The sequence below is a fragment of the Protopterus annectens genome, chromosome 10.part0, assembly GCF_019279795.1.
Source record: "Protopterus annectens isolate FY-2018-M chromosome 10.part0, PAN1.0, whole genome shotgun sequence".
In the NCBI taxonomy this organism is placed as follows: Eukaryota; Metazoa; Chordata; order Ceratodontiformes; family Protopteridae; genus Protopterus; species Protopterus annectens.
This window is the reverse complement of record NC_056744.1, coordinates 1083395434-1083408005: the sequence shown is the minus strand read 5'-3', so window position 1 is coordinate 1083408005 and position 12572 is coordinate 1083395434. Positions and strand designations below refer to the sequence as shown.

At 45.7% G+C, this 12572-nt stretch overlaps 1 protein-coding gene across 1 annotated transcript in view; it reads left to right on the top strand.

Moving 5' to 3' along the window:
• Positions 1–12572, top strand: part of STIL (STIL centriolar assembly protein) — a 1728658-nt gene that overhangs the window by 170070 nt on the left and 1546016 nt on the right. Inside the window, exon 5 of the mRNA XM_044085829.1 lies at positions 9302–9489. Within this exon, the coding sequence (XP_043941764.1) occupies positions 9302–9489 (188 nt within the window). The remainder of the gene's footprint in view (positions 1–9301; positions 9490–12572) is intronic.

Below are 12572 nucleotides of genomic sequence, written 5' to 3'. Positions count from 1 at the left end.
TAGCCCCCCCATCCCGTAGCCACAGTGACCACGGACGCTTCCCAGATAGGGTGGGGAGACTGTCTGGGGCAGACTGTTCAAGGGACTTGACAATAACATGAGTACCACTTGCACATCACTGTCCTAGAGATGAGATTGGTGCTTCTTTCGTTGCAAGCACTTCAAGACTCTCTCTACCTACAGGGACTATAGCGATTCAGACTGACAATATGTCAGTAGTAGTAGTATGGTACATCAACAAACTGGGTGGAACCAGGTCTTATCCCTTGCGCCAAGAGTCTGTAAGAGTATGGCAATGGGAGATGTCTTCCCAATGCTTTCTGGTCGCAACGTACATCCTGAGGAAATGCAACGTAATAGCGGACAAGCTCAGCAGGGCTGTTCTGATGCCTCATGAGTGGTCCCTGAAACAGAAAGATGTCCTTGTATTCCTATGTTGCAGTATTCTTGGTGTGGGATTTCCTGCCTCCAGGCGACCCTTATGTCGGCTTTTATACAAAAGCTTCAGCTTGGCTGTTGCAGCTGCGTGGGATGTCATGTGTAGGGCCATAAACCTGGGACCTTATATGCGACGTCTGCACGCACAATCCTCAGAACTTTTCAGGCGCAGACGACTTCACATTGTATGATCGCTCTCCAGACGTCCGATCGACTATCGGTAAGTAACCCATTGGGTTTTTGCATTTCTACTATTTTACCAATCTTTCGCATTACTTATGCTTGGTTGTAGCTTTCAGCTGATGTCCGGTAAAAAGGGAAAGTGCCAATGCAGGCGCCAAATTACCCATAAGGACGCCCATGCCAAATGCGTTTTCTGCTTAGGCTGGGAACATGACCATAATGCCTGCCCTATTTGTAAGCCTTTTGTGCTTAAGACCTTATGTAGCCGTGTGAGGCACTGGTTTTATAAATAAAGGTTTAAAGCTGCCAAACTGTTGTCTCTCACAATGGATCCCGCTTCGGAGGCTACCCAAGAACCTCCGCGTAAGAAGGCCAAGATGCCTAGGCCTTCATCGCCTGCGGCTTCGCACCCGGGCACCCCACCAACTACCGATGTAGTAGTTGAGCATTCTTAGACACCGAGGCCTGTCGATGTCGAGGGGGGAACCAGATTCTGTGGTTCCTTCGACCGGGATCCAGACCTCGGATACAGCTGCCGCAAAACCCAGCTCTAGACAGACTCCAACAAAAAGAAGCAGAAAACAAAACATATGCCTGCTTCTGAAGCCCCTGCATACTGGGAGGCCTTTACCTTCTCTGTCATGCAGGCATTTATGGCCCTTGGGCCTTCTGCCTCACCCACAACTACATTGCCTCTGCTTCTTCTATTCCCATGGCTCCCCTCCTTGAGGAAGAAGAACATGAATCTATCTACTCTTCCTCGGATGAATCCATCACATCCCAGATTGCTTCTCCCAAGGAATATTACTCTCCTGATGAGGATTCAGTGGAGGGGGATTCTCCACCTGAATACATTACATTTGGTGAAACCATCACCAAAATGAAAGACTATTTCAAATGGGATACTTCCCAAGTGACAGAAACCCAAAAAAGATACTTTGAACTACTGCAAGTGGAGTCCCCCTCCCCTTCAGCTGTACCCCCTGTTCTTCCTGCATACTTGGATGCCTTTACTGCAGCCTCTAGAACTCCTGATTCACAGCCTCCTGCACCTAAACACCCAGACCACTTCTACAAGGTGCTAGAGGAACAGAAATTCCTCATAAAGCCACCCTTAGCAGACCCAGCAGTGATTGCCACTGCCCCTGATAAAGAGGCTAGGTTGCTACCTTCTACCTCCCTATTGCCCACAGATAAAGATAGCAAATCCATGGGTAGGATAGGCATGAAGGTGTACACTTCCTCCACTTTGGCCTTCAGAGCCATTAACTATCAAACACACATGACCAAGTATGCCCTAGCCTTAGTATACCAAGTCACCTCTATGCTGACCTCAATTCCTGACAGTCCCATTAAAACGGATATCCCCTCCAAATTGTCCTTAGCACTGCAAGTAGCTAGACACTCTATAAGATGCAGCTACGATGCTGCAGAAGCTTCTGCTCGCTCTGTAGCATCACCATCTGTCCTTAGGAGGTATTCCTGGCTTAGACTACAGAATCTGCCAGAGGATTTCAAGTCCAAAGTCTTGGACGCTCCCCTGGATCACAACTTCCTCCCTGGAAAAGAATCTGCAGACCTATTTAAGAATCTGCAAGAAAAAAGCAAAGAGTTACACGATATTAAACATCTCCTGGTATCCCCTATACCCAAATTTTATAGGGACTACCCTGCTAAGACTTAACTTTGTTAGGTGTAACCCGCAGTCTGCTGCCTCCTCTTCAGACCCAGAACTAGAAGACATTCCTCATCCAGGCCCACTGGCCCACCTCCTCAGCCTAGACATCCCTTTCAGGTCAGGAGAGGTCCCAATAATGCGTGACTGCCTTTCTTATCTTCCCCTCTCAGCTTGACTCACCCACTGTTTCCCCTTTCTGGTAGAAAATCACCACAGACCAATGGGTATTAACCATTATTCAAAAAGGATACTTTCTATCCTGGAAACAAATTCCCCCCTGGAAAGGCATTCCATTTTCCCCCCAAAAACAATGCCATCTCCTTCCACAAATTCTGTCAGACCTGCAACAATGGGGCACAATAGAGCCTGTTCCACAGGACAAGAAGGAAAGGGATTGTGTTCCCATCTGTTCCTGGTCCTTCGAAAGGACGGCCCCTGGAGACCCATTTTTGATCTTTCCTTCCTAAATCTCTACCTGCAGGTACCATCCTTCAAAATGCTGTCACTTCCCACTCTCTTACCACTCATGCCCTCAAATGCTTTCATGGTCACCTTGGACCTAAAAGATGCTTACCTGCACATTCACATCAGGGCCTCACACAGATGTTTCCTGCGTTTCTCTGGGCCATCCTCGCACTTCCAATTTACGTCCTTGCCCTTTGGCTTATCCACTGCCCCAAGAGTGTTTACAAAGTGCCTAGCTCCAGCCATTGCCTTCTGTAGGACCCAAGGAATCCAGATTTACCCATATCTCGAAGACATCCTTATCCTAGCTTAGTCAGAAGATTCCCTCTTAAGACATCTACACTTCACTATGTCCCTACTACAAAGTCTAGGGTTCACCCCAAACTTCAAGAAGTCCTCCCTGAACCCAGACAAGGACAAGATATTCCTAGGTTGCAGAATCAATACAGAATGAATGAAAGCCTTTCTCCCACAGGACTAGGTTCTGTCTCTAGCTGCCCACTTCCAGGAAGTCTTATTCTCCCAGACAGTCACTGCAAGGCAATTCCTTCGACTCCTGGGATTGATGGCAGCTACCATTGGCTAGAATGCATATGTGAAAACTGCAATGGTACCTCAAAATATCTGGTCACAACACCAGAATCACTTGGAACAAGTTATTCCCCTTCTTCCCTTTTTAAAGAGGGAAACCATTTGGTGGATCCAACAAGTGCAACTAAATCCGGGGCTTCCACTGCAGCCCCCTCGACCCATACAAATATTGCATGCGGATGCCTCATACTCAGGTTGGGGAGGCACCTTGCACTCTTAAGAGTCCAAGCCCAATGGCAACCTCCCATGAAAACCAAACACATCAATGTAAAAGAGATGACAGCAGTTCTTTTAGCTCTTCAGTCCTTTCTAACCCTGCTGCTACCAGGTCCTCTTCTGATAGTGACTGACAATACCACTGTAATGTACATAAACAGACAGGGAGGTACCAAGGCATATCAATTGTGCAGGCTAGCCCTACTAATTTCGGACCTAGCATCCCAGCACAACCTATCCCTGCAAGCCAGCTACATCCCTTCGCAGGACAACAAGCAAGCAGACCTCCTGAGCAGAACATCCTCCACAACACGAATGGATGCTGGACAGGACGGTCTTCCTAGACATAGGCCACCGGTGGGGCACTCCACAAATAGACCTGTTTGCCTCCTCCCCCAGAACAGGCAGCTGCAGACCTTCTGTACAACGACGTACTCCCCCAAGCCTGGAGAGTAGATGCCTTCAGTTTCACCTGGGAGGGGAAGTTCCTGTACGCTCCCCCCCCTTCTCTCTGATTCAGGAAGTCGTCCTGAAAATCAAGAAGGACAAACCAAAAATCTTGCTAGTGACTCCCTACTGGCCAAGGCAGCATGGTTCCCCCTTCTACACAATTTAGCCAAGGGCAGTCACTGCAAGTTACCCCACAAGGAGGACCTTCTGACACAAGACAAAGGAACTCTCCTAGACCCACACTTGCAAATGCTATCCCTGACACTATGGGTGATAAATTACTAACCCCATTCAGACACCACTATTCAGAGGACTTGCTATCAGTCCTGAGGGAGGCCAGGAAACCCACTACTAGAAAATCATACCTTGTTAAATGGGAAAGATTTACTCATTGGTGTCTGGGACAGGAAAGGGACCCTTATGAGGCTGACATCCCCCTAGTCCTCTCATATATGTGTCAGCTTATAAAAGGTGGACTTTACTATTCATCAGTGAAATTGCACTTCTCTGCATTATCAGCCTGCTTACCTCTAGATCCTCCCTTGTTAGCCAGGCTACATGTGAAGCTCTTTCTTAAAGGGTTCTTGCACATCAGACCACCTAAGAAGCCTATCCCTCCTCCATGGGACCTGAACTTCATCCTGGAAAAACTCACCCAACCCCCCCCCCCTTTGAACTGGCTAATACAGCCTCTCTACAGTTTTTGTAACAGTATTGTTAGCGGCTATTACCTCTGCCAGAAGGGTTTACGAGCTACAAGCCTTAATGGCATGCTCACCTTACACCATTTTTCATAGGGACAGGGTCACTCTGAGAACTAACCCTTCCTTCATGCCCAAGGTAGTCCAATGACTTATCTTTAAATCAATCCATTCACTTACCCAATTTGTTCCGCTCTCCCACTAACCAAGGGGAGAGGATACTCCACTCCCTAGATGTCCACAGACAACTGAGGTTTTACCTGGACAAGACTAAAGATATTGGGAAATCCAAACAACTTTTTGTATCTTTCCACCCCAGGGCATTGGGTAAGGCACTCTCCAAGCAGACCATTGCATCATGGGATTAGAAAGGCAATCTGTTTCTGCTACTCACACCACGGAAAAACCCCTCCAGCTGGGGTTAAGGCACACTCCACAAGAGCAGTGGCCACTTAAAAGGCCTTCCAAAAAGGCATGGATACAGCTTCCATTATGGAAGCAGCTGCATGGTCCACTATACACACTTTCACCAAACATTACAAGCTGGACCAAATCTCCAAAGCACGCACAGGATTTGCCAGGGCAACCCTATAAGGCTTTGTGGAATCATCTTCTGCATCCGCCACCCTGTCATCAAACTAAGCTGTGGTACTCTCCCACACCAAGAATACTGCAACATAGGAATAGAAGGACATAGAATAGTTGTCAAATTTTACCATAACCATAGATGTCTTTCTCTTCCATGTTGCAGTATTCCTTCCCACCCACCATTCCCCCTCGCAGACTCTACCAATCTAATTGCCCCCTGAGGCCTCTCTCCATTACAGAAGGAGACCCAGGGCATTATACATGTCACCTTTGGCAGCCTATCCTGTTGGGCCATTACTTTGCCTGCTTATCTTCAAGTTATGAGGATTGTGCGTGCAGACGTCACACATAAGGTCCCTGGTTTATGGCCTTACGTGCGACTTCCCACGCAGCTACAACAGCCAAGCTGAAGCTTTTGTATAGGAGCCGACGTACGGGTCGCCTGGAGGCAAGAAATCCCACACCAAGAATACTGCAACATGGAAGAGGACATCTATGGTTATGGTAAGATTTTACACAACTATTCTTTGCAGAGTAAATTTTTTGTGAATGGGGCCAGCCATGCTGCGATCTTTTCGCCACTCCCCTCAGCAACAAATGCAGCAGCTACTTTGCCTTAGTCCCACCACCGTCCCAGTCCAGTCACCCAGGGATGCACTGGTTCACGATTGGCCCCTGGGACTGCTTTATGCCTTCCCACCTTTTCCCCTGATCCCGAAGGTTCTGCAGAAAGCTCAGTCATTGGGTTGCAAGTTGATCCTCATTGCTCCTTACTGACCTCAACAGATTCGGTTCCCATTCCTCTGGCTTCATCTGCAAGGAGATCTTTGGATACTGGACCCAGTTCCGGATCTCCTGACATCAGTCTGGTGCTCTCCACCCTTCCGTCCATACTCTCAAGCTGACTGCTTGGTTTCTCCACTTCCGGTCTGAGCCAGGCTTTCAGATGATTCACCGGCAGTTCAACACATTTTGATTTCTTCCCATAAGCCCACTACAAGAAAGCTTTATTTTAGTAAATGGAGGAAGAGGTTCTCTTGTTGGCCAAAAAAGAATGACATTGATCCTTTTACTGCCTCCATTTGTAAGATTCTGGATTTTCTCGCTGAAACATTTGAATGAGGAGCAGCGGCAGCTACTAACAGAGTCCAACTAGCTGCCATTTCTAATTTCTGTGTAGTAGAAATGGGATCTGACATCATGTCTCGCAGACTCTGTAAAGAGGTACTGCCAATAAGAGAACTTTTCCCCCCCTGGGATTTAAATCTAGCTTTAGTGTCTCATTCTTCCTCCCTTTGAGCCAGCTGATTCTTGTCCTCTAAAGTTTTTAACTTGGAAGACCTTTTTCTTAACCACCATTACTTTAACCAGGAAGGTTTCAGAGTTACAGGCCTTATCTACTTATTCTTGCCCCCCCCCGTATTTGATTTTCCACAAAGAGAGTTTCTCTCAGAGCCGCTCCCTCCTTTTTACTTAAGGTGTGTTCAGAGCATAACTTAAATCAATCCATAGAGCTTCCTGTAGTCTTCCCCATTTATGGCAACAAGGCAGAGTATAAGCTCCACCAGTTGGATGTTCATAGACAGTTACGTTTTTATTTACACAGGACTAAGGATTTCAGAAAATCTGACCAATTGTTTATATCCTTTGCAGACAACAAGAAAGGTTGTCCAGTGTCTAAAGTGACCTTATCAAAGTGGCTCACAAACACTATCACCTACGTTTATACTTTGCGGAATAAAGAACTTCCAGGAAAAATTAAAGGACACTCAACTAAGGCCTTGGCTACTTCTGTTACGTTTCAAGCCAAACTGTCCTTATATCTACGGCAGCCACATGGGCTAATCCCATACCTTTCTCTCTCATTACAAAGTAGATGTGGCCTCCTGGTACAGGGCATCTTTTGGTTCCATGGTCCTTGCGAGTTTTTTCCAGTGAGCCACCCAAGATTTAGGTGCTGGGAACGCTGTCTCAACCAGCAAGAAGGAGGCGAGATGGAACAACATAACCTGAAGAAGTTATGTACTCCACCATAATGTTCCATGTTTGTTGTCCTTCATCTTGCCTTTCTTCTTGCGTCCCACCCTCCTTCCCCCTCCTGGAGGATCGAGAGGAATTTTCTTCTTTTTTGTGTGGCTACACTGGTTGAGTTCCCTTGTGCTTACAATTGATTGGACCTGGTCTTTCCTACATTTATCTTGCTGATGTTTACTCACTCGTAAGCAAGTCCCTTTCTTTCCCTAGCAAGTTTAGTAATATTTGGACCTATTTAGTCTGGTGGGTTATCACAAATGAGATCTGGGTAACTACCGCTAAGCATGTTGGGATAGGGGCTAGCCTTGAGCCAGTAAGAAACTCTCTCGAGCTATAGTATATGGCCAAGTTGGAGCCGAGGATCAGCTCCAAACCCAACCAGCAAGAAGGAAGGCAAGATGAAGGACAACAAACATGGAATGTTATGGTAAGTACAGAACTTTTTTTCCTGCAGTGATGTTTTACTTTCTAGAGAAGAGGGCCTTGTGGTCACAAAGCAAACCCTAAATGGACTGCCAACTGAATTCTTTTGCCATTAGGTGGCAAGCTGCTTTTTGGGAAATGTTGAGGTCAAAGGCCATTCCACTTGGGATGTGCTTCCTTAAAGAATGTCTTAATTATAGGCATTGGTGCTATAATGACTTGGTCATTGATGCGTATCCTCATGAAGTATTGTCTCATCTCTGAAACCACATTGACTCCTTTGATGGGTCTGTTCATCAGGATAATGTTTTAACCCTAGCTGTCTTGCTTGTTTAAAACTTTTCTGATTGCTGACGGTTCAGATTTTTATTCAGCCCCCTGTTTAACTAGCAGCTGGAATAGAAAGAACTTTGATACCCCAACAATAGATATTTTCCTTGTTGGGTCCCAGATAACTTCCTACGATTCATGCAGGGCTGATGCTATTCCAGCATCTGCACTTTCCCTAACCTGCAGGTACTCTTGACATGTGTACTGTGTATATTTGCAAAAACGGAAGTGTCCAGTTTTGTTCTGCATGACATGCCTTTTCATTGGTTAGGTGGGGTCTATATTAGAACACCGAACTTTCAAAACTTCGAGTGTTCTAATATCGACCCGTTTTCAGCGAACACTGAAAATATTGAATAAACAGAAAACCAAATTTTTTCCTAGGGAAAGAATTTGGTTGTCCGTTTCTGTTGCTTTGGTATTTTCAGCGCTGTGGAGGAAAGTTACGGGTCGGGTTCAGGTAAGTGTGCGGTTGTGTGGACATGAGGGTTAGGGCGGGGTAGGTCAGTTAGGGTTAGGGCACGGGTGATGTGACTGTGCGATAGTGACTGACCTTAGGATTAGGGTTTGTGTTAAGGTAAGTGGATAGTTAGTGGTGCATGTATACTTTAGTGTAGGTTTAGGTGTATGTGTGTGGATTGCTGCTGTTTGGTGTGCTTGTGTTGTGTGTATGTGTTTTGAAACAGCAAATTCTTTCCCTAGGAAAAAATTTGCTGTTCTGTATGTTCGATGTTTTAAATTTTCGATTAATAGGGTTTGATATTAGATCACTCGAAATTTTGAAAGTTCGGTGTTCTAATATAGACCCGGTTAGGTGAAAACTGATGGAATTGAGGACAGGGGAGGTTAGTTACCCTTGTGCATTCTGCAATCAACACTGTGGAGTTTGCTCCCTGTTGGGCAGATATTTCCAGGGAAAAGTGCCAGACTGAGAGTATTTCCCCAATTGTGGACACACGAGTGTTTCCCTTCGTGGATCAGTAGATTATTCTAGAACTGCTTGGCATGAAAGGTGAAGGATAAGCAATATGTCACTTGAATTTCATTTGAGTTTACTAGTTGGCTGCACTTAGTTATTTCATATTTTTATATTTGGGAAGATATTCATAGTTAACATACTACTTTTCCTCCCTGTATTTGCACATGACAAATTGGATAATGCTTTTCTGTACTTGGACGTTACTTCTGCTTATCTTTCATATAGATGAAGAAGGTATTACAGTAAGAATAGATCGTTTTGATCCTGGCCGAGAAGCATCTGGCTGTGTTGGGAAGGTACCAACTGCCCTTCTTCCTGGGGACTTCCTTATTCCTTGTGTTGTGGATATCCAAAGGTCTGCATGCCATGAGACTATAGCTCACACTGCAGAAGACTTCAGTTTAGCTTTCAAGGTAAGCTGAGGATATGTTTGCCATTGGTTGATCTGTTGCTTCAAAATGAATGAGGCTTTTGTTATACTGATTAATAAAACACAAAGATTAAGAAAAAAATGATCTTATTTACAAAGGAAAAACAATAGCAATTGAAAGGGGTCAGAAAGCAAACAATTGCTATTCTTAAGAGAAGCATTTTTTTATCTGTCCCCTTGAGAATGAATATAGACAAAATCAATTCTTTCTGTATCAGTTTTTAGGAGAAACAACTCTCCCCCCCCCCCCCAAGTTAAAATTCTGTTCTACTCGTGCATTTCAAGGATTATTCGTCCACAAAATGATCATATATAATGATAATCATAAGGTTTGCTGTTGCAATCTCATTTGCAACCTTTGGTAATTTAACCTCTGGCAAATGTCCACCCTTTCTAGTGCCTTCAGATATCCTTAAAATTGAACTTGAACTCTCTCCCTCAAGTCATTGGACTTTGCATCACCACTATTATAGGTAGGTACTAGGCTATCGGCCCAAGGGCCTAAGTAAGCCTAGCCAACAAGGTTTCCTGGCTTACGCCACCCAAGAAAGTTAATTTCCTGTGCCCCTGTTGAGCAGAGCCACAGAAATTATCTCCAGGGTGTATTTCCTATTTCCCATCCACTCATCAAAACCTTTCTTGAAGAGTGCTAATGAGGAACTTTGCTTGACATAGATGGGTAGCTTGTTCCAGAGTATAGGAAGTCTCTGGGACGGGAATCTATCCCTCCAGCATGTCCTGCTTATTGTGGTGATAAGCTTTAGGTCCCTAGAGCGTGTAGCTCGGAGGGATTGAGATTTCTTTAGGTGTAGCATGTCCAGCAGCTCTGGGTTTAACATAGCTTTATGTGTTAGGCAGAGATCTCCTTGGAGAAGGCGATATGCTACAGAGTAAAGCTGTAGTTTTTTGAGACGGTCAGTTTAGGGCATCTGTGAGGCCAGTAATCCTCTTTGTGAGGTACTTCTGTGACCTTTCCAGCTGCTGAAGATGTCTTGTGAGGTACATTCCAAAAGGGGCATTGCACTCTATAATGGCTGTAATGAGTGCCGAGTAGAGGGGAAAAAATGACCTTTTTTTTTTTTTTTCCCCTGGATGAGAACCTTTTTGTGATGAGATGTGCCACATAGAAGGATTTCCTGACTACTGTGGCAATGTGATTTATCAAAGGAGAGACTACTGTCCACCTGGGTCCCAAGGTCTCTTATCAGGCATTCGGCATTAAGTAGACTGCCGTTTATGTGGTAGTTCATGGGTACAGAGTTTTTAACGTAGGGGATGACAATGCAATTTTTGGCACGGAGCTTGAGGCCATGCCTCTGACACCAGGCATCTGTCTCAGTGAGGCCCTTCTGTAGGATGTCCACATCATTTGGAGACTCGACTATGGCTCCTAGTTTGCAGTCATCTGCGAACTTCGTTAGCCAGAGGCCTTTTGTGTTAGCCTGTACTTCAAAGAAGTAGATACCAAACAGGAGAGGTCCCAGGACTGAACCCTGTGGTGCTCCACTTGTCACTGGTTTGAAGTCCGATTTGGAGTCTGCAACTTTTACAGTGTGGGTTCTGTCAGTGAGCCAGTTGGCAACCCATCTTGTGACGTAGAGATTTATACCGAGTTTAGCTATAATTCCAGAATGGGGGATGGTGTCGAAAGCCTTGGCGAGGTCAAGATAGGTTGTGTGAACCACCTTACCCTCATCTACGGCTTTGGTGACTGCCTCAAATTAGTCGATCAGGTTCAGAAGGTATGATTTGCCTTTCACAAACCCGAACTGGGTGGGGTCCAAAGTTTGGAGGTTACCAATGTCTTTGTTTATGAGTTCCATGATGATGCGTTCCATGTCCTTGCAATCAGGCTCATCAGGCTAATAGGGTGATAGATGTTCTTCATCTCACATTGCTGCAGTCCTTACACTTGGGTAGTCCGCTGTCCTCGGTCGGCCCGAATATCAAAGTATTAGGCTGACGTCGGTCAAGGCGCTTAAGACTGACATCAGGACATCAGGGTACAAATGCGCATGACCGACGTCATATCCTCAGTCTTTTTTGCCGCATGGTCCGATGCAGAAGCAGCGTTGCAAGTGCCGTTCGGCGTTCTGAAATTTTTCGAATTCGGAGTTTCAGACTGAGTCAAAGTTGGCTAAGTACCCCGTTGGGGAATATTTTAGTTTTTTCTTGCCTCAGTGGTTTACCGGATGTCAGAAAAAGTGAATAACTGTATTTCTTGTGGGAAACAGATACCGCATAGAGATTATCATACTTTGTGTATTCCTTGTTTGGGTCCTGAGCACGACGTTGTTGGGTGTCGCTTTTGTGCTAGGTTCAATAAACGCACTATTAAGTGAAGGTTAGATTGTGCCAGGTTGGTTTTCGGGAAGCGGTGCAATTATAATACGCCGTCGGATGCTCCGACGCCCGCTTCTTCGAAGAAGCGCAAAGACAAAGCAGCTAAACCCAGGCAAGAAGAGTCATCCGTACTGGACGCCGGTTCTTTAGAGGTGTCTGTGGAACCGGTGGTTCCGCCGGAGGTTTCTCTGGAGTCCCAGGGGGAGACTTTGTTATTGCAGGATGTGGCCTCTCAGGAGGCAGGTCAGGCTGAAGGGGCTTCTCAGGTTACTGTACTTCCCTCCCTTCCTAGGGTGGTTAGGCCCTCTCCTTCTGTTTCCAAGGCTTCTCCCAGAGGCAGGCCAGGTTTATCTTCTGTTGGTGTCACTCCTAGTTCATCAGGATCTGTGCCTAAGAAGCACATGCTTAAAATGGCAGAAGATTTAATTACTTTAATTAGAGGTTCTTTGCCCCCTCCTGATAAGAGGCCTAGGGTGGAACCAGAGTTGGGGAGTTTTGAGCAGGCTTCGGATGTTTCAGAGTCTTGACTGAAGACTTGCAGGAGTATTCTCCTTATTCTGATTCTGATGTGGATGATTCTACTCCTTCTGCTTCTCCTCCAGAGGATTTTTCTTTTCAGAGACTCTTCATTCCATGAGGGAACATTTTAAGTGGGAAGGTCAGGACTTCTCTGATTCCAGGAAAAGGCTTAGGGAATTTTTGCTTTTACCCCAGCATAGGCCT